The sequence below is a fragment of the Mixophyes fleayi genome, chromosome 7, assembly GCF_038048845.1.
Source record: "Mixophyes fleayi isolate aMixFle1 chromosome 7, aMixFle1.hap1, whole genome shotgun sequence".
Lineage (NCBI taxonomy): Eukaryota > Metazoa > Chordata > Amphibia > Anura > Limnodynastidae > Mixophyes > Mixophyes fleayi.
This window is the reverse complement of record NC_134408.1, coordinates 24,608,209-24,629,492: the sequence shown is the minus strand read 5'-3', so window position 1 is coordinate 24,629,492 and position 21,284 is coordinate 24,608,209. Positions and strand designations below refer to the sequence as shown.

The 21,284-nt window shown below is 40.6% G+C and overlaps 1 protein-coding gene across 2 annotated transcripts in view; it reads right to left on the bottom strand.

Annotated features, from left to right (window-relative positions):
* CLUAP1 (clusterin associated protein 1) overlaps positions 1–17,239 on the bottom strand; it is a 56,005-nt gene extending 38,766 nt beyond the window's left edge. The window contains exons 1-5 of one of the 2 annotated variants that reach the window (XM_075179408.1): positions 17,094–17,239; positions 15,609–15,720; positions 14,204–14,288; positions 1,746–1,925; positions 156–251 (exon numbers count right to left, since the gene is read on the bottom strand). In XM_075179408.1, the coding sequence (XP_075035509.1) occupies positions 156–251; positions 1,746–1,925; positions 14,204–14,288; positions 15,609–15,720; positions 17,094–17,115 (495 nt within the window). In that variant the 5' untranslated portion in view covers positions 17,116–17,239. The remainder of the gene's footprint in view (positions 1–155; positions 252–1,745; positions 1,926–14,203; positions 14,289–15,608; positions 15,721–17,093) is intronic. The other variant, XM_075179409.1, reaches the window with a different exon arrangement.
* Between the last annotated feature and the right edge of the window lie 4,045 nt (positions 17,240–21,284).

Genomic DNA, 21,284 nt, shown 5'->3' with positions numbered 1-21,284 from the left:
AGAGAAATAGCAGCTCCTTTGCTGGTTATAGTAGTGTGCTGGGGGATTTTTCTCTGTATTTGTTCCTTGCTGGATAACCCCGCTCTTTCAAGCACCTGCCATGAACCTATAAATTGATTGTGCAACTTCCACGTCTGTATTATTATCTCACTTACTCTCAGGTCAGCCTCCCTGCCCAGGATGTCATAGAGCGAAGCCCCTTTCGAAGTGATTTCAGATGCAAGTTGTCTGGCCATCTTCAAGTCTGTAATCTGAGGAAAAGGCAGAGATGAGCGAGGCTGACAAGGGCTGGACCCAACATCAGATGCACATAGAGAGAGGACATAACAACATAACTAAACTCTGCCCAGGCTAGCATTCAGTCTAACACGAAGTACAATAAATGCAGAGCAGGAAGACGTAGTGAGAGGACAGCAACAGGGGGGGTCTAATCAGTTACTATTCACTATGTATTAAAAGTGAAAATTAATTGCTGGCTTAGGCTGGGTACACACTACAGAGATTTTCTCCGATGTGATATCGTTAAACGATTTTACCAACGAATGAAAAAAAGGAACAAAGTCCCGATCAGCAGCCGATTCTGTCTACACACTATACACAATTTACCTTCAGATCTGTGCTCTTTATCTGTCTTAACAATCAGCTGGAAAGATTGCACAGAGATCTATGGACGCTGCCGGCTGTGAGTGCATACACACTGCAGAATTGGAACAACATCGTTCCATCGTTGAACAACATTTTTAGTCTGGTTTAAAAAAAAAATCAAATGATACTATTTGATGTGCTTGGGAATGCTAATTGTCCATCGCTGGAGCATACACACTGATGCGATATCGGACCGAACACTCGTTTATCGGGTGATTAGCCCAATGGTGGGCTGAAAAACCTGTAGTGTGAACCCAGCCTTAGGGATGCGCCAGCCAACCTGAACCACTAAAACTACAAAAAATGAAAATCCAAACGCATGTCTTTAATTGAATCAAATTTTTAACACCGTGCTTCTCCCTCTGTTTATACTTCCTTTAAGTTACACCCATTTCACCAACACGACCACCTAACTTCAGGAATTATTCAGCTTGTCATTAAAACGCCATTAATGAATACAGTTGGGGGTTTACCTCTTCTTTAATGATTAGTCTAATTTATCCTAGTGCTGCAGTCTACCGTAGGATGTCACCATAGACTGGTACCCACTGGAGTATACTACAGTATAAGATCTAACACAATGGAGGACATATATGAAGCGTACTCATAACACCTTGGTATCTCACTGTCCACCGGACGCACATTAAGGTAGACGCCTATTCTCCCTCGACCACTTTTGCTCTGCACCTTTCAATAAAAGAAAAACAGTTCTGTTTTTCTCCTAAATTGCTCTGTTAAGCCTTATTTACGGCTTCTCCAGGAACACCCGAAAAATAAGTAATCTCCACCTGTCTCATTTCAATAATCTCGCTCTGGATAAGGAACGCCTGTTTCTGCGCTGCTCCACAAAACAAGTCGTAGCGGACGTACCTACTATACTAGGAGCACCTTCCCTCCACTCATCCTATACCAACGTCTGCTCCTCCGTTCCCACCACCGTGTTGCTCCACAAAGTAATGCACTTTGGTGGATATCCAAGTTGATTTCTCACTGAGCGACGGATGTTAAGTTCTTCGTAAGTACCAGGGAGCAGAGGTCTAACTAGTAGAAAAATAAAATGCTGACACTTTGGGAAGTGCAGCCAGGAAGTCATTACTTACTTTAGTTCCAAGGTCAAACTTAAATGTGGTTGTGTCTTCTTCCCCGGGCTGGATGCTTTCTATGCCCTTGGTTTTCATAGCATTATACAGCACAGTGGTGACCTTCAGCAGCTCCTTTACCGCGTAGCCATCTGCCTGGTACAGCTTCTTGGTGTTCAGCTTAATGTGAGCTTTAGTGACCTGAAATAAAGATTGCGTAGCAATGGCTGAGTACCACCCATCCCTGCACCATGACATTAACACAAACATCTAGCCTTAGACTAATAATCTGATTGCAAGAAAACGGATTAGAAAGATAAATGCAAATTGCACCTGTTGCCAGCATCAATAGTCATGAGAATGCAGCCAACTAACTCACTACCATCCAGTCCTTCATGCCGCAGTGACATCACCGGTTCCTATTAAATTGATTGGCTGCATTTATGTCTCATGAACATTGGTTCATCCCAAAAAATGGCTGCTTCCACTTTGTGATGGTCGTTGCTATACTTTAAAAAACTATTTTGCGGAAACAACGGATGTGCCCTATACGTCTCCAATCCAATTTTCAAATGGTTTAGCTGGCACGAATATGTCACAGTGGGCTCCGGCAGAGCATGAGTAGCTTCAAATATTTCACCCCCTCCCTCCCCAACAGCCCTCATAGAGGAACCCCAGCCTAATGAATAGGTTCTGCCTGTGTGTCATTTGAGCTACCTAGGTATTAATATGTCCCCAGGTGGTGTATTATGAGAAAGACCAATGTGTATATTTTATTTCTGCTTCTTAAAGTAACGTGCATGTTATAAGATCGCTGTTTACCCTGTTACCCTTTTATTTGTTCCTTCAACTGTGCTTGTTACCCTTTCTTTTTTCTGTACCCCATTTAACTTCGAAAAACTCAATAAAAATTTATTGAAGTAAAAAAAAACAAAAAAAACTATTTTGCACCATCTATAGATTGTAAGCCTGCAAGTAGGACCCTCGTGCCTATGTCTGTTTGTTCATACATAATCTTATTTTACTATTGTGTTTTTTTCCCCTATGCCAATCCACTGTGTAGTATGCTAGTGCTAAATACTGGTTATTATATATGTAATAATAACGATCTTGCTGTGCTGCTTCTAAATCAGAGGTTTATGAAAACACTTGAACAATGCAGGCTCCATCTGCTGCCTAATATAGTTGGAATGGTTTTATAGATTACAGGCATCACAAGCATATAGCCTACAAGTTACTTGACAAGTCATTTTCAGAAAAAAACAAAACAATAAAAAACAACAACAAAAAAAAAACCACACACACATCTCAACATAAATAGGAAAAATATAGGATCATCCCCCTCTGATGATCAAAAGGAAAACGAGACATGTTATCAATTATTTTAATAATTAGTAACTATAGAGATAGGCTGTAAGCTGTTTTCCCCCAAACCTTCAAAGCAATCGGCTAGTTTTGTATCATGCAATAATTGCCCAGAAAGCCTGTGTTTAATTGCACCAAGAGCTAGACAGAAATATGACAACTGGGGGGTGGGGGACGATGTAAGATGCCTGCAGGGAAAATAATATAAAATAATGTCTACAATTGTTTTCATGGAAATATAGTGTAGAATTAATCTGATCTGTCTATATCTCCCGGTGGTAGACTCTTTGTTATAAATGACAAAAGACAAGCATTTTGACTAACTGAGCTATACATTTCCATAAGATGCATTAGACCAGATCAAGCTCTCGCAAAAAGCCGCTAACGGCAAAGCTCTATTACTGCCCGGGATCTCAATTCACATTAAAGCAACATGTTTATAAACCATTTTATTAATGCACACAGCCTGAAAAGGAGAAATAACAGTCACCTTCTTTCAAAACGACCTCAAATTATGTTTTATACACAAGCCCTCTTGGGATGCATTTCACGTCTTTGCTATAAATATAAAATTATCCTAGTGGATATATCCACAGGCAAGAGCAAAAGACAATACTTATTTTTAAAACGATGATGTAAACACACTAAAACACGTGTGCATTACAAAAGACTACTGCAAAATTTGTATTTATATGGGAAGTAAAAAAAGAAGCAATTTCAGCTTACATTTATCTTTCATCGCAAAAAGTCTGAGCAGATGAAAAGGATATGATAGAAAATTGATGTTGCAGAAAACTGCATTTCCAACACCTAATTAAAGTAATTTTTTATTCCAAATGTAATAGTTTGTTCCTAATTTCCAGAATAAAAATACTATTATAATTATCATTACTATTAACATTTACTTATACAATTCCAGGATATTCTGTAGCGCTTTGTTTGAGTATAGAAAGAACACATGTAAGTCTTGTGCGAATTGTGTAAAGGGCGATGATAAAGTAACCTAGGGAGGTTAAGAGGGTGGTGGAGGAATATTATAAGCTTGCCTGAAGAGGTGGGCTTTATTGTACAAGGGAATACAATAAGTACTTCCACAAAGTGGGAGCAGCCCAAAAAAATCCTGTAATCGGGAATGGGAGCAGGTAATGAGTATGGATGAGAGATTCAGATCTTATACAGAACAGAGGTGTCGAGTTGGGAGATATTTTGAGACAAGTGCAGAGATGTATGTAGGTGCAATTTTGCTAATCATCTTGTATGTCAGTAGAAGTTTTTTAAAAAAAACAAACAAAAATTATTAGCTGTGTTTTTGAAAGATTGAGTTTGAGGTGGCGAGAGGACATCCAAGTGGAAGCTGCAGAAAGACATTCAGTAACACAGGCCAACACAGATGGTGAGAGATCCGGAGAGGATAAATACATTTATACATAGGTATCATGAATTTGTACAACTATGTAGTCCCCATGTCATGACAGAACAGGATGCTTGATGTACCCTTAGTTTCCAGTGGAGTGAAAGCTCTTGTCCTCTAAATTTACCTTTCAATCTCTGAGCCTTGTCTGTACAGTAAATTATAACCAAAGACAGTCTGATGTGAAAAATGCACAGAAATGACATATGGGCAGCATTGTGGTTCAGTGGTTAGCACTTCTGCCTCCAGGGTCATCGGTTTGATTCTCAACCAGGCCCCCCGGTGCTCCAGTTTCCTCCCATATTCCAAAAACATACGGAGAGGTTAATTGGCAGCTTACAAAATTAACCCCAGTCAGTGTGTGTGCGTTAGGGAATTTTAACTGTAAGTTTCAATGGAGCAGGGAGTGATGGGAATGACAAATATTCTCTGTACCGCGCTACAGAATTAGTGACGCTATATAAATAAATGGTGATGATGCCATATCAGTCTCAAATCCTTACTTTAAATGTTTACTTGAATATATGTGATTTTGTCTTCACAAAACATTTCTTATTTTCTCAAACATGCAGTTCTAAAACTATAATAATCTAAAACAATATATACAAGTAAATCTTATATTGGCCCGTTTGTCTATCTGGTTATACATTCGGACATAACTGCACTGACTGGGATGAAACAAATACGAGATAGTCCAGTTGGATCCTGGCCAGGTTTTAGGGTTCCGGTCAGACCTCCCGTTGGTGCACGCTGGCCAGAACTTTGACCCAGAAGTCTATCTTGAGCCTGAATTCGGACACCCCTGCACTGATTGGGATGAAACCAACACACAGTGGCCCCGTCGGATCCTGGCCAGGTTTTAGGAGGTAAGGGTCCTGGCCGGAGCCTTCCACTGGATGGATTTGGATGAAAATTTCACAGACTGGTAACATTGGAACCCAGAAGACATACTAGGTGGTTGAGGTCCCGGTTGGATCTCCCGTTAATGTAAGCTGGGCAAAACTTTGACCTGGCACAGTGTTCTGAAACTTCCACTGGATGGATTTGATTGATATTTAATATAAAAACAAAAACGACTCCCATTCTCTCACTCATTCGATATTAGATGCAGGAATTACCCCTCTCAGCTGGACAGATCACGCAGAAGAGATCTCACTCTTGACTTGATAAAATTAGCTCCAAGACCTTGTTGATGGTGCCTAGATGACTCAATGTTGTGTCCCACTCTATCCACCAAGAGATTAAGGAAGCAATTAAAGATACTTTGAACTGAATACCTCAGAAGAGATCGTCCGAGGCAAAATGATAAGCAAGACTTCTGCAGCTAAAAAATTAGTTTCTCAAGAAATAATTTCCCTTGAAAATAAATTAGCCTTACTGCTTACCCAGCATAAACTACACCCATCTACGACTCTTCTAACACAAATTTCTGCAGTCAGAGGCCAACTGAATACAATACTCTCCTGCAGAGCTGCAAATACACTTAAAAAATTAAATCAGCAATACTTTGATAAAACTGACAAAGCTGACTCTATACTCACTAGCAAACTTCAACAGAGGAAAGCTAAATGACTGATCACAAAACTTAAAAAAACATCTAACTCTGAGCCGGTGTATGACCCTGTGCAAATCGCCCAAGAATTTCACGATTATTATAAAGCACTATACAGTCTCCCCGGGGCCCCATCCTCTGCCGACTCTCTTGACGAGAAAATAACATCCTTTATAGCATCCCTTTCATTGCCACATCTCTCAGACAGTGACCTCGCCTTCTTAAACGCGGATATCACTCAAACAGAGACTATCTCGGCGATTAGGATGATGAAATCATCTTCTACCCCGGGCCATGACGGACTCACCCCACAATAATACAAAAAAATCGCTAAGGATCTTGCCCCTCACACGACAGACTTTTTTAATAAAGTCTTAACAGGTTCCCCTTTTAATGAAGCGATGACCTTGGCCACCATCGTTGTTATACCAAAGCCAGAGAAAGACCCTACCTCGTGTTCCAGCTATAGACCAATATTGCTACTGAATGTAGATTTTAAGATATATGCCAATATTTTAGCTAATCGGTTGAATGTCCTCCTTCCTTCCCTGATCCACCCGGATCAGGTCAGGTTTATACCAGGTCGCCAAGCTATAGATAACACTAGACGCGCTATTGACCTCGTACACTCTATTAATGTCACTAAACGTCCATCACTGATTATGGCGCTTGACGATGAAAAAGCATTTGATTGAATTTTTTGGTCCTTCATGTCTAGGATCTTGAGGTCAATGGGCTTCTCTGGTAAATTTTAAGATGGCCTGCTAGCCCTATACCAATCACCCAGGGCAACGGTGGTGGCCAATGGGGTCTCATCCTCCCCCTTTTCAATCTCCAATGGGACAAGGTATGGTTGCCCCATCTCACCTTTAATCTTTGCCCTTCTAACGGAACCATTAGCTGCAAAGATTCAATCGAATAAGGCTATTCATGGAATTAAAGCAGGGAAATCTGAACACAAAATATCATTGTATGCGGACAATGTTCTCCTGACTCTCTCGGATCCTGCAGTCTCTCTACCCCATCCCCCCCTCCTTACAGATATCAACACTTACAGCGCCATCTCAGGATACAAAATAAATCCCCAAAAAACAGACATTTTTTATTTCTTTCTAACAGATAAAACTAGATCTTCCCTCTCTCTTCAATTCCCCTTCAAATGGCATCAAAAAAAGATTAAATATTTAGGCATTCACATCACTAAGCAATACAATCAACTTTTTCAAGCTAATTACCCAAAATTACTCTCCCAGATTAAATCTGATCTTGAAGCTTGGAACCAACATTTTATTTCATGGATAGGACGCATCAATTCAATCAAAATGAACATCTTGCCTAGATTACTATATCTTTATCAAGCCTTACCAATATGCATTTCTCCATATGGTTTCAAATTTTTACAACACTACACATCACAATTTATATGGGGCAGAAAACACCCAAGAGTCCACCTTCTCGTCCTGCAGAGGTCGGCGCGGGGTGGTGGCTTAGGGGTACCAAATTTTAGGCATTATTGCTTAGCGGCACAACTTGCCAAATGTGTGTTATGGAACTCTCCTAGTTCCTCCAGGGTCTGGGTCTCAATCTAGCAGAAAGCTTGGGTATCTCATCTGCATCCTCTCTCCTGTGGCTCCCTCGCACCAGTCGTCCACAATCCGTTTCTCATCACCCAATTGTAGCCAACTCGTTATCTCTTTGGGGGCAGCACAGTGGCTCAGTGGTTAGCACTTCTGCCTCACAGCACTGGGGTCATGAGTTCGATTCCCGACCATGGCCTTATCTGTGTGGAGTTTGTATGTTCTCCCCGTGTTTGTGTGGGTTTCCTCCCACACTCCAAAAACATACTGGTAGATTAATTGGCTGCTATCAAAATTGACCCAAATTTCTCCCTCTCTGTCTGTCTGTCTGTGTCTGTGTGTGAGTGTGTGTCCATATTAGGGAATTCAGACTGTAAGCTCCAATAGGGCAGGGACTGATGTGAAGGAGTTCTCTGTACAGCGCTGCGGAATTAGTGGCGCTATATAAATAGATGATGATGATCGAGCAAACGTGAAATTTAACCTTGCTCCTACTCCCAGCCCGGTCATTCCATTGTTTGATAACGCCAAATTTCCACCAGGGTGTATAGCCTCATCTTTTGAACACTGGAAACGGAAAGACATACGCTACCTTAACGATATCACCAAAGACACTTCATTTCCCTCATTTGATGACTTAAAAACAAAAACTTAATACTCCAAACGCATATTTTCTACAATACCTGCAATTAAGACATTTTCATTCTACCAATAAATTAACTTTAGGTTGTAGGCCGTTGACCTTTCGCTCCGGCGATCTACCAAAGGTCTCATTTCCTTACTTTACTGCGAATTTGGAGTCCTGATTCGGACGACCGAGGTTCTCATGAGAGGGCTTGGGGGAGAGACCTGGGGGAAACAGTAGACAATGAAGACTGGGAGGAAACAAGAACTAATACAGCCTCCAGTTCAATCTGTGTTAATTTGAAAGAAAATGCTTATAAAACTTCTTTATACTTGGTATTTGGATCCAACCAAACTACAATTTTTTTTTCCCAGATTCATCTAGCACATGTTGGAGAGGTTGTGGTGCAGAACGGTCCTTCCTCTATATCTAGTGGCAGTGTCCCAAACGTGTCCCCTTTTGGACGGAACTTAGGAACTTTGCCTCACAGCTACTACAACTTGAGATCCCGTTTTCTCCCAGGTTTTTCCTTCTCCCTCTCGGGATTCCATCGGCCACCAAACATCAAATGAAAATGTTCCGCCAAGTAGTCTTTTCTGCCCTATGCCAAATTGTTACGGACTGAAAGCAGCCCAATGCACCAACTCTACAGACCATTATCGGCAGGATTTAGTACGTTTATCAAATGTAATACATGACATGCATAATCCGTAATACCTCTAAATCATTCATTAAGTTTTGGGCGCCGTGGACCTCATACTTCCAAGTCCAAACCCCTTTTGCCATGTGATTCGACAGGTTCACTTCATCTGGACCCTTTCTTCCCTTCCCTATTCCACCCTTCCCATCTTTCTTTTTCTTTTCCCATATTCTAATACACTCCTTCCTCTCTCTTATTCTTAGGCAGTCCGCCATGCACCTTCCCTTCCTTACTCTCCTCTGTCTTACCTCTCTTTCTAAAGTTGTTACTTTCCTTTGAAAATCGGGTCAACATCCTTACTTATATTCTTTTCTAATAAGACGCTGCATGTTTTAATGCATATGTATATATGTATATATATTTCAAAGTCTATAAGAAGGAGCATAAAAATCTTAGATCTTATGAATATATAAAAGAAAACACGTTCTACAGTATAGGAAGAGTTCACATCCTAATTAACGCCCCTTCATACAGCAGAAAAATAGGGATCCCTCTATTGGTATAAACAAGTTAATTGCCTTAAATAAGGCATCCACCAAAGAGAGAAAGGGCATTGGCGGGTTTCTAAAACATTACTATAATGAATTTCCAATAACAAAAAGTAGACAGATCTACAAATAACCCATTACAATGTGAAGGATAGCTGCTGATTACAAAGGGCCCCAGAGGTGACTAAACTTAGATCCTTGATCTTCCATACATCATGCAGTGAGAGAGCTCTGGAGCGATATCAACATTTAACTCCTACATAAGACAGATCTTCTGAACATAAACAGCATCTTAAGAACATTTTCCTACCAGCATTATGTGAAATACGTCTTAAGGTCTCCCATTGCCTCCATGTGACTGATGAGCATGCTGCGCTATAGCATTATTTCTGCACCACTAATGATTGGGCTGCTGTACAAAGTCAGTAAACCGATAATAACCACATGGAAATAAAGAAAATACTAAGAATCTACACAGCAGTAATATTTAGGCTGCAAAACTATGCCAAGAAAAACTGAAAGTGGACCATCCAGGTGCCGGTAAGTGTAGGATGGAACCATAACATCTAATAGTTTGCAAATCATAGTGGATATGTAAATATAAAATATTAAAAAGTCCCCAGACAAAACGCTACCACTTCCAATTATATCATGCTTGCTTTGTTCATCCAACTAACCCACTTGTGACTCTAAATCAGCAGCAGCCCGATGGCACAGTAGTTAGCATGGCTGCCTATGTTCTCCCTGCGTTCACATGAGTTTCCCCCGGGTGCTCCAGTTTCCTCCCATAGTCTAAAAACATACGGATAGGTTAATTGGCTACTGAAAAAATTAACCCCGTGTGTTAGGGAATTTAGACTATAAGCTCCAAAGGGGGCTGACCAATATTTTCTGTACCGCGCTGCATAATTGGTTGCAATATAAAAATGAATACGAGTAATCAACATTACAAACCAGTATTGGGCAACCCGATACACTTTGGTCCACACATTATCCTTAGTCTCAGTAACAAGTTAAAAGACTACATTTAGTTAAAGAGACACCTATCTGTAATAACATATCAGCGGGCATGTTAAACAAGTGTTACAAATTGTAACAAACGTGTAACAACTGAAAGCTCGGAGGGCTACCTGTTGGCCATCACTGCTACAAAACCACTTTACACCTATCCACACAATGTAACCCAACTACCATGAACAGACAAGGAAGATTGGGTTTTAATTAACAATCCTATATTCATCTCTTTTAATCCATGTAAATCCCTGGATTGTACATACAAACTCTTGTTTTTGTTCTCTACCTGGTGCACAAAATTGACGAGGTCACTATGCATAAGGAATGCATTTATCTACCCATCATCCTCACAAGATGGTTAAACTGTGTAGATGTAGTCTCAAGAGTAACTCAAACCACTATTTATACTCTGTTACACTGCCTAACTGGGATGTCAATGACCGCATCTACCATGGGTCATTATAAAGAACACATCTGCATTAAAATTGGACTACAGAGTAGCAACATTACTGACACATGACTGCTTCTAGTGGATTTGATCTTTAATGATTGTTTTCTTACATTTTGTTACAAGATTCCAATTAAAACAAAATAAAATAGCAATGGAGTGGAAAATCATGTTTTTTCCCTTTGCCCCAATAATTGGCTATAGATGATGGACTGGTCTCGCAATGTTATTCTGAAAAAAAAAAGGTCTTTACAGAGATAACCATTTTGACCTTTTAAACAGTCATCCAAGCACTTATTACTGCTGTTACAAAACACAGTGTATTGTATCTTGTTATAGCACCAAGGGCACAGAAGAAGAGCGATGTTGGTAAACAAGTTCTCTCTAGCTGATCACTATTGTGGAGTGTGGTTGTCAGGGATACCAGCCTCTGCTCTGATAACTCATCAAATAGTCAAACAGCCATGCAAAATACCCCCTTTATTTTGTCACAAAACTGCTCCCAACTAGTCACAAACTGCCCTCTGCGCACTCGTGACTTGGAAGTTTACTGTAAGGGGACACACAGCATTTCAGCACTTTATCTTGCACTCACCTATCCCTAAGTTTACAGATCTAGCTGGTCCCTTCCCCAACACAGGCACCCACTTCCTCACCCCTCCTCTGCCACTATTGACTTATAAGTCCCATAGAAAACCTATGACTTATGACTTAATTAACCAATTGCACACACTCTGCACTGGTATTTATAGGGTTAAAACTGCCAAGCAATCAACCTCTTCTAAACAGGCAGTACATTCATTTAAAGCAATAAGGACAGCATTTATTAAATTTTAGATTTAATATGCAAAGAAGGTACAATGTTTACAGATTCTAAAAACAATTACTAAAAGATGACATAACATACAGCAAAACAGATAACAATAAAAAGAACAACGTTTCAGAGTATAAACTTACATACGAGTTGTATAATCTGTGCAAAAGGAAATTGGATTGGAAGATGGAGATCTTATTGTTGATTGATTGCCCAAAAGTCTTACAATATCTTGTAAGTTGCCTCAACTTTTAAAGACACTTTTCTACCTGTTCCCTCCTACAGCGTTTAGTCTCCAGGGAAAGCCTGTGACACAGTTTTACAACCACAATTTACATCTTCCTTGTCTAATCCCCAATGCTAAAATGTAATATCTTTTTTGGTGAGTGTCACACAGACCCAATTTTATCATTAATAAATCCAATACAAATTTACAAATCTACAGATATCAAACAGACATAGGTCAAGTGGATTATTTAAACTGATACTCATTTCCTCTCATTTCCTGTGTGACAGTCAGCTTTATTCAACCTATGGGTTGCCCTTCATTATTCTATTTATGAATATGTGGTTGATCAGTAATTATACTGTGTGTAAGTGGTAATTTGGAAATGGAATTATATTTGCCTATATGAAATATAGCAAGCCATGGTCACAGAGCCCATGTCGCTTTGTGTAAGACTACCCTGCTGAGACGGTTCCCTAAAGTCTCATTAGGTGCCAAACACCACTCCTGTACCAGGACATAGCTCACCCCATGAGGTCTTTGAAGCTGTTCAGCTCCCCCTAAAGGTGACAGTGTTATTTTGTAGTTATTGGGTTTGCATGGCCACATTGAGTTAGGTCATTAACCCTGTGAGAGCAGAACTTTGCCCTGAAGTCATTTGCCTTACACCCTAGCTTACAAAGAAAAACAAATTATAAATGGATTCACTTGATATACAGTATTTACAATGTAGTCCCTTATGATCATGCTGTATTCACCACAGTTATGTTATGGGTTAATCCTTATAACTGTAATTCATCCCTTTTTACTACAGTGGTCATTTAATGTCACAAAACAGCCACAGAAAGAAGAAGGCAGACTGCACAGGTGTGGTCATCGACAGACCGAATTCTCTATCCTGCAAGATGAAACTAATAACTATTCATAATCAAAACTGCAGTCAAGTTGTTAAAGAAACGTAATATACGCAAATTGTGATATATGAGTTTTGGTGGGTGATATTGGGTGGGAGGTTTGGCAAGGGTATAGTTTCAAACGGGAACAAAGTAACGTGACCACAAATAATATAGGCTGAATGGACAGAATAGCTTGCAAAATAAAATTCCAGTAAATGGCTAAACACACACTAGTAACAGGAAAATATGCCTAAGATTGTAAATATACTTTAATGGGAGGTGGTCTTATATTTGTGGCCTATGTGATTGAATGGCAGAGGAAGCGGTTAGAGTTTTCCAAAAGCTTTGGGCTTGATGAAAGTGTTCCCTGGAGGGAATGGAGAGAGAGAGGAGGAGGGAGGAAGCGCCTCCATAAATTCATGCTCTATTGGACTGAGATCTGGTGACTGTGAAGGCCATTGGAGTACACTGAACGCTTGTCATGATGCTTGCTTTGTGATATGGTGCTGTATCCTGCTGGAAGTAGCCATTGGGTAGACTGTGGCTATAAATGGATGGTCAGCAACAATGCTCAGGTAGGCTGTGGCATTTAAATGATACTCAAATGGCATTAAGGAGCCTAGAAAATATTCCCCACACTATTACAGCACCACCAGCCTGCACAGGTGACACAAGGCAGGATAGATCCATGGATTCATGTTGTTAGGATTCTGACCCTACTATCTGCATGTCACAGCAGAAATTGGGATTTGTCAGACCAGGCAACATTTTTGCAATCTTCAACTGTCCAGTCTTGGCGAGTCTGTGACCACTGTAGACTCAGTTTCCTGTTCTTAGTTGACCGGATTGGCACCCAATGTGGTCTTCTGCTGCTGTTGCCCATCCACTTCAAGGTTCAAAGTGCTCTGCCTTCTGAGATGCCCTTCTGCATACCGCTGTTGTGACATATTTATTTGAGTAATTGTCACCTCTCAGCTTCAACCAGTCTAACCATTCTCCTCTGACCACTCTCATTAACAAGGGATTTTCACCAACACTCTAGAGACTATTGTACATGAAAATAGGGGTCATTTTCTGTCACTGTCTATCACACATTACAAAAGATAAAGATCAATAAAGCAATGCTTTTAGTAGAATTTTTAGGAAAAGGAGAGGGCATATTTCTTGCCTGACCTAGGTAGCATTAAAAATCATAGAATGAAATTGTGCCTATCACTGCACAGTGGAGGCAGCCATTTTTTGAGCTGAACCAATAAACTGGAGAATTCAGCATTTACACTTTCCACTAACCAGGCCACATAGTACCTACAATGGCTAGGCCTACACTACTGATCTATGACAAATATGCTGGTCATGTCCTTACCATAAACTGTGCTACTGCCTTAATGAAGAACACTCGGTCTTGTTCTGTGTCCACATCCACAGGAATCACCATGTGAGGCTCATACCTGGTGAGGAGAGAAAACAACCAGAAGAAATGTTAATAAAAGCATAAACACCACCTGCAGTGACAGCAATGTACAACAAATCATCAGAAAGGGGAAGGGAGGGAGAATAATACAGAAACAAAAGGGTTTTTTTTACATACAGGTGATTTTTATATATTTCTACCTCTAGCAACAAATTGTAAATGCAAATTTTCTTTTCTTTATAACATCCTTCTGTACCCCTTAGATTTGTATTTATATCATGTTATTTGTGTTGCTTCTGTATTTGACACCACTCAGTTGTGCTCTTTGCTTTCTTTGTATCCAGATTGTGGCTCTGTGTTGTAGGAAGTAACAATATTAATAAACAATTCCACCCGAGGATATAAATATATGTTGGAAAGCACAGAAGGAAACCATAGGGATAAAACAACATACTGAGTAAATGTCGCAGAAGGTTATGTATAAACCAATAAATTAAAGTTAACTTAAAGTGGGACGCCACTTCCACCTAATCTATGTTCAATTATAACATAAGCAGTGTTACTATACCTAGCTGGAAAGTAATGTGAACAAAAAAAAATTGGAAAAATATTTTGTGGACAGTTTCAGTTTTCGTATAAATTTAGACTTGACACATCCAGAAGTGGACAAATAAGTAGAGCTGGACAACTCCAGGTGACCTAAGCGACTAAAGATACAGTGCACCAACTGCGGGCATTGGGGGGGGGGAGGGCAGGCTTATGTAGTGCGCCTGTGGGGGAAGGTATTTTGGGGTGCACAAACTGATGCAGTGCACCGATGGGGGGGTTGCACAAGCTGATGCAGTGCACCGATGGGGGGGTTGCACAAGCTGATGCAGTGCACCGATGGGGGGGTTGCACAAGCTGATGCAGTGCACCGATGGGGGGGTTGCACAAGCTGATGCAGTGCACCGATGGGGGGGTTGCACAAGCTGATGCAGTGCACCGATGGGTGGGGGGGGGGCACAAGCTTTTGCAGTGCACTGATTTGGGGGAACAGGAAGGTGCAATATCTAACATGCCACATCCCTAAAAAAAAAATTGGTTGGCTTTTAAATTGCTACAAAATTTTTGGCTCCTAACTTTAGGCCCCAATTCTTAACTGTCAGGACCAGCCAGGACTTCAGATAATAAACAATTTATTGGAAACTTTCTCTTCATCATTCATGTGCATTAGCGAAAACAGATTTCCCGGTCTAAAAAAAACCAAAACCTCAAGATTTTCTTCTTCAAATATTTCCAACCCACAATCAATACATAGTGCAGGTCACCTCTCTCTTCCAGACCGGATAAGACTTAAATAGGATATGTGCTGTACCTTTTGACCAACCAAATCAGAACTTCTGAAACCAGAGGAAAGTTGGGACTACGGAAATTCTCCATGGAGATGAGGCGGGGGTAGCCAAGCGCCCGCATCATTTCTGTGAAGTCTGGAAATAGAACATGAAACATTGAACTAAACTTTTGAATTACACATATTTTATAGTAAGTAAAGTAAATAATTTGGTTTAAGAAGTTAACTAAATTGTAAAAGATAGCTAAGCATAAGAAAACACACAGTAATGTAATAAAACGCTGTAAAGTAGATTAAAACACTCATGTCATTAATGCCTGTTTTCAACAATCCTGAACTACAGTAACTACTATTTCATACAAGATCCGTGCAAACATAGCTTGACATCATATGAGGCAGCTCTGAAGGCAATTGCTAAACAGCAAACACACGGGCATACAAACTCTTGTTGAAGTATAGAAAATTTTACTTCACTTCAGGGGTGTTTTGAACTATGTATTTTAACACATCACAAAGCAACTTAGTGAGTGTTTCACAGGTGCTAAATGAGCATTCCCATAGTACTCCATTCTATTTTACAGCATATTAATCGCCAGCACAGCAGGCAAAGCCAGAACTGGTGGAACACAAATGCTTTCAAAAAAAGGGTAAGCAGGTTCATTCAGGGCCATAACTAGGGCTGTGCGACAGGGGCGACCGCCCAGGGCGCAACGCTGAAGGGGGGCGCAATTTAGGAATATTTTAGGTTCATTTGGTTAAAATTGAGGGCTAGGGGGGCGGCATTTGTCTTTCTCGCCCCAGGCGCTAGATTTCTAAGTTACGGCTCTGGGTTCATTCACTTATATTCTGTATCCCCAACAAAGATGTTTACTAGGCATTGTTGAAGCTGCTTAAATCCACTGTTTGTGGCAGATTCAATTAGCAACGAGAAGGCGGGATGTGTATCACAATCCGTGGATATATATCACATCAGAGTTTTTACTAAAATCTTAGATACAAGGGAAAAGAAGAAGAGATTTCTATACTGTATTAGCCGACACAGGGCGCAGCTGGACATTAAGGTGAAGTACAGTGGTACCTCGCGGATTGTTGTGTCTGCCCCTAAGTGCAATTAATGTCCATTACTAGCACAAGTATCATAGTAGTGTGTATGTGTGTGTGTGTGTGTGTGTATATATATTTTATATATATATATATATATATATATATATATATATATACACACACACAAAATTTTGCTATGCCCACACCCCCAAATGTCTAGTTACACCCCTGATACCATTGTATGAGCCCCTGGAAGGCACTGTGAGGTTATTAGATGCAGTAATGAGAAATCACAAGCTGGACATATAAAGTCATGCAGAAAGCTGTCAGTGGTGACACTATACTATAGGAAAACAGTCACAAAACATAAAGCAAGTGTCCAACTCAAGTCCATAAATTGAACTTGAGTCGTATATAAGCACTGATCTAGCGGGCCCGGGATAATGAGGATGACCCAGCTCTTACTCCGTAGGTCCCGGTAAGACATTGTGCCGACTCCCGGTTCGCGAAAGATGATGAAGTGCCTAGGCCGTTACCAGGTAGAGGCGTTCGCTGCCATGACAACTGCTGTTGTACGGAGGCTCACACTGACCTGAAAGGAGCGGCGCGAATTTTAGAGCATGCGCACTGAGAGAGACTGGGGCTATATTAGAGCATGCGCACTGAGAGAGACTGGGGCTATATTAGAGCATGCGCACTGAGAGAGACTGGGGCTATAGTAGAGCATGCGCACTGAGAAAGACTGGGGCTATATTAGAGCATGCGCACTGAGAGAGACTGGGGCTATATTAGAGCATGCGCACTGAGAGAGACTGGGGCTTACCTAGTTGTACAGCGCTGGCAGTGCGTCACGTGGCTTCTTGTGGAACAATATGACAAGTCGGGGAAGGTGGGGTTATTAGCCCCACTACTAGGGTGCCATAGAGCAATATGTGACTACTGAGGGCCAGGCCATTCATCACAGCATATAACCAACAATGACTAAGTTCAAGTCTAACAATACTGAAAATGATGGAATAAGGTTTTAAAATGCCATGTAAATATCCTTAAAGCTGCATCTCCCTCTAATACATGGTGATAGTGCAGGGATATTCCCTTTCTCAGTGTTAGCTAACCTGTGACACTCCAGGTGTTGTGAAACTACAAGTCCCAGCATGCTTGTCCAGCAATAAGCTGCTATTTATTGGCAAAGCATGCTGGGACTTGTGGTTTCACAACACCTGGAGTGTCACAGGTTAGCCAACACTGCCCTATCTGGAGCTAGGGGTTGGGGGGGCCAACAAATTAATTACGTTACCCAACTTTAAATGGCCACAGACGCAGGAGAACCAATCATAATCTGCTCGTGATTGGTCCTCCTGCTTACACCCCCCCTGATTGCTCTTTAACATTCAAAATGTATTGTGTGCGTATTCTCTGAAGTTTTGTAGTATGGGTGCATGCCACCTTCATCTATCAGCATCATCATTTATTTATATACAGCAAATTGCGTAGTGCTTTACGATTGGGTATCTACTTGTCTAAATATCCACTGATGCCTCTGTCCATCTAATGACATCTGATTGTTACTGCCTTTACTCTGCATGATGCCTGCTGTCTAACATTCCAAATTTAGTGTGCGCGTAGCGTTTCAACATTTTTATCTCTTGCATCATGCACTCATTTTTTGTTGTCGTTTAATTTATCTAATGGGCTTGCTTCAGTTGGAGGCATGGCAGATGACAGTTTATGCAACCGCTGCAATGTTCTACATTCGATGTCGAATATGCCCAAAAAAAAACCCTCACACAAAAACACCCTTTTTTAAATATAGATGTCACTGAATAACCCTTTCAAAATTGATAAGTTTTGAAAAGTAGAAAAAGTTTAGAATATATAGTGCTTTTTGGGGGGTGCAGCTGCGTTGACACTCACACGCAAACACCCAGTATTTTTCAAAATTAATTCAGATGTCACTGCCCCACACAAGATTACTTTCACTAGAAAATTTTACAATTTTAAAATAAATAAATCAATTTGTTTTTTGGGATTATGCTGTTAATAGTCGTACAGTAAAAGCACACTGTTTTACTCCACTAAATATACTGCTTAGTACAATGTAATATCTAACTCAATCTATATACAAGTACTATTATATATGCATTAATAACAACCAGTAGCTTCTAGTCCATGTGAACTCTCTGAAAGATTGAAATTAAAACCAATTGATCAGCAAATTATTCTAGTTACTGATCCCTACAGAACTGCTTTAAAATAATCATACAATTCTATGTCCCTCTTTCACCCTGAGTGCTATTTTCAGAGCAGAGCACGGGAGCTAATCTCCTCCCTACACGCTGTTTGCCCGAAAATGGCACTTGAGAAAACGAGGGAGGGCTATATGTATAGTAGATATAATCTCTCGCGAGTTTTGCTTCAAAATTTTCCTAGAAATTACGTTTTGCCTCATTTTGAGATCTGAAATCTGACGTCATGACTCGGTTTCACTCAGAACCACAAAACTTGGATCTGTCGGATTTCTCCGAATCCAAACTGCTCATCTCTAAAATAAAGGATAATAATATCCACTTTCTCAATTATTAAGAAACAAGTGACTGCGGTTATAATTGTCAGACGCCATCTCCGCACTTACACTTGGTGCAGGAGACAGACGTCCGCACCTTCTCTGCAGACGCGTCCCGTTGCCTAGCAGCGGGACGCTATCTCCGCTCACCTGTCAGCTGTCAGCATGTCTGACCGCCAAAATCTCCCTAACCCAATCAGGATGTACCTTATGGTACATAAAGCAGCCTCTGACACATGTCTAGTGCCAGAGTATTGGTTCACTCCTGCTCCAGCGTTTCCTGAACCTCTGATCCAGTGTTCTTCGGTTCTGACTCGGCTTCCTGTGACTATTCTCTTGTGTTTCGTTTTGGTACCCCGCTGCCCGGCCGGTTTCACTATATGGCTTGCCCTGACTTCTCTCTGGATCCTCCCTGTGTACTGCACCGCTCGATTGGCTCTGACCCAGATTGCCTAACTATGCCTGTCTACTACTGTCGCTACAACGGTGACTGTATTGGAGAACCGCGACCTGCATACCCTCTGCAGCTAAGCCCAAACTCCCTTGCGGGGGTCCCTGGTGAATACCGGGGGTAAGTTAGACTCCGCGCTTCCCTGCTCAGTTGCGCCAATACCGGTTAGCGGCCATCTCTGCAATTCCGTGACAATAATGAAACACTGGTACTTCTTACACAAAGAATTTAAGTTGCCAATTTTATGCAAAGACTTTCCGTATTTCTGTTACAGACAAGGTCAAAATTTGAAGGATTTTGTTTGATAACCTTCAGAGTTTAAATTAATATTGAATACAGCATGGCTCATTACTGAACCATTAGGTTGTTACAAATGTGACATATGTACTCAATGTTCTTATATGATACAAACAAATATGTCGGTGGTTCTAGAAATGGTACTCATAGCAAGATACAAGATTTAATTAACTGTGATACATCGTGTTTAAGATATCCCATCGCTTGCATTTGCTCAAGCTTTTATATAGGCCATGATAAGGTTAATTACAAAAATGCTTACATTTGTATTCCTTATTGTAAAGCTGAAAATAGGCATCTTTCTTTAAATGTTTAAGTGTCAAATCTAGGTACATCTTTTAAACTACTTGCTGAAATATCAACCGTAGGACCTTGAGACAAGCAGGCATCCAGTGTTCCAGACAAATGTTGAAAGTATAAACAATTCTTTTTTACTTTCTAAAATATATAAAAATATTGCTGTTTTTAAGATAGAGTTTATGGTGTATTGTGCATGTGCGCAATACATATGTAAGAGATTCACCTTAAAGACATAATGACGGTGTTTGGTTCCAAAATAAATATATTTATTTTATTATATTTTCAGATTATGCATTTATATAATAAAATGAGTGTTTTAATCAGAAATAACAAAATTGACTACTGGTGTGTTTCCACCACAGCTGCACAATGCACTTTAAAATTTAGAGTGCATGAACATAAAAGAATAATGCACATAGTGCGGTAGTTGGTGAACTAATCTACTCATTCAGCTTCCAGTGCCACCTTTGACGCTGACACCCAAATCTAGCTCTCCCTTCCTGACCTCTCCCCTTCTCTACTATATTGTGTGACTCTCCTATCTCCAAGTGGATGTCCCAATGTTACCTAGAGCTCAACATGTCCAAAACAGAGCTTACTACCTGCCCTCAAATCTCATGTACCCTCAACAACACCACAGTTTCCTCTATCTCCCAAGCCGCTGCCTTGGTCTTAGAAACATAGAATTTGACGGCATATAAGAAACACTTGGCCCATCTAGTCTGCCCATTTTTTAACCTATGGTAACCTTGAACCCTATTTGATCCTTTATTCTTTATAAGGATATTCTTATGTCTATCTCAAGCATGTTTAAACTGCTCTACTGTATTAGCCTCTACCACCTCTGATGGGAGGTCATTCCACTTATCCACTACCCTTTCTTTTTCCTCAAATTTCCTCTGAACCTACTTCCCTCCAGTTTCAGTGCATGTCCTCGTGTTCTAATGCTTCTCTTCCTTTGTAGAATGTTTCCCTCCTGTACCTCCATGTTACCCTTGAGTCCACCCTCTGCATTGCTACTTATCTCCAGTCCCTCTCCCAATCC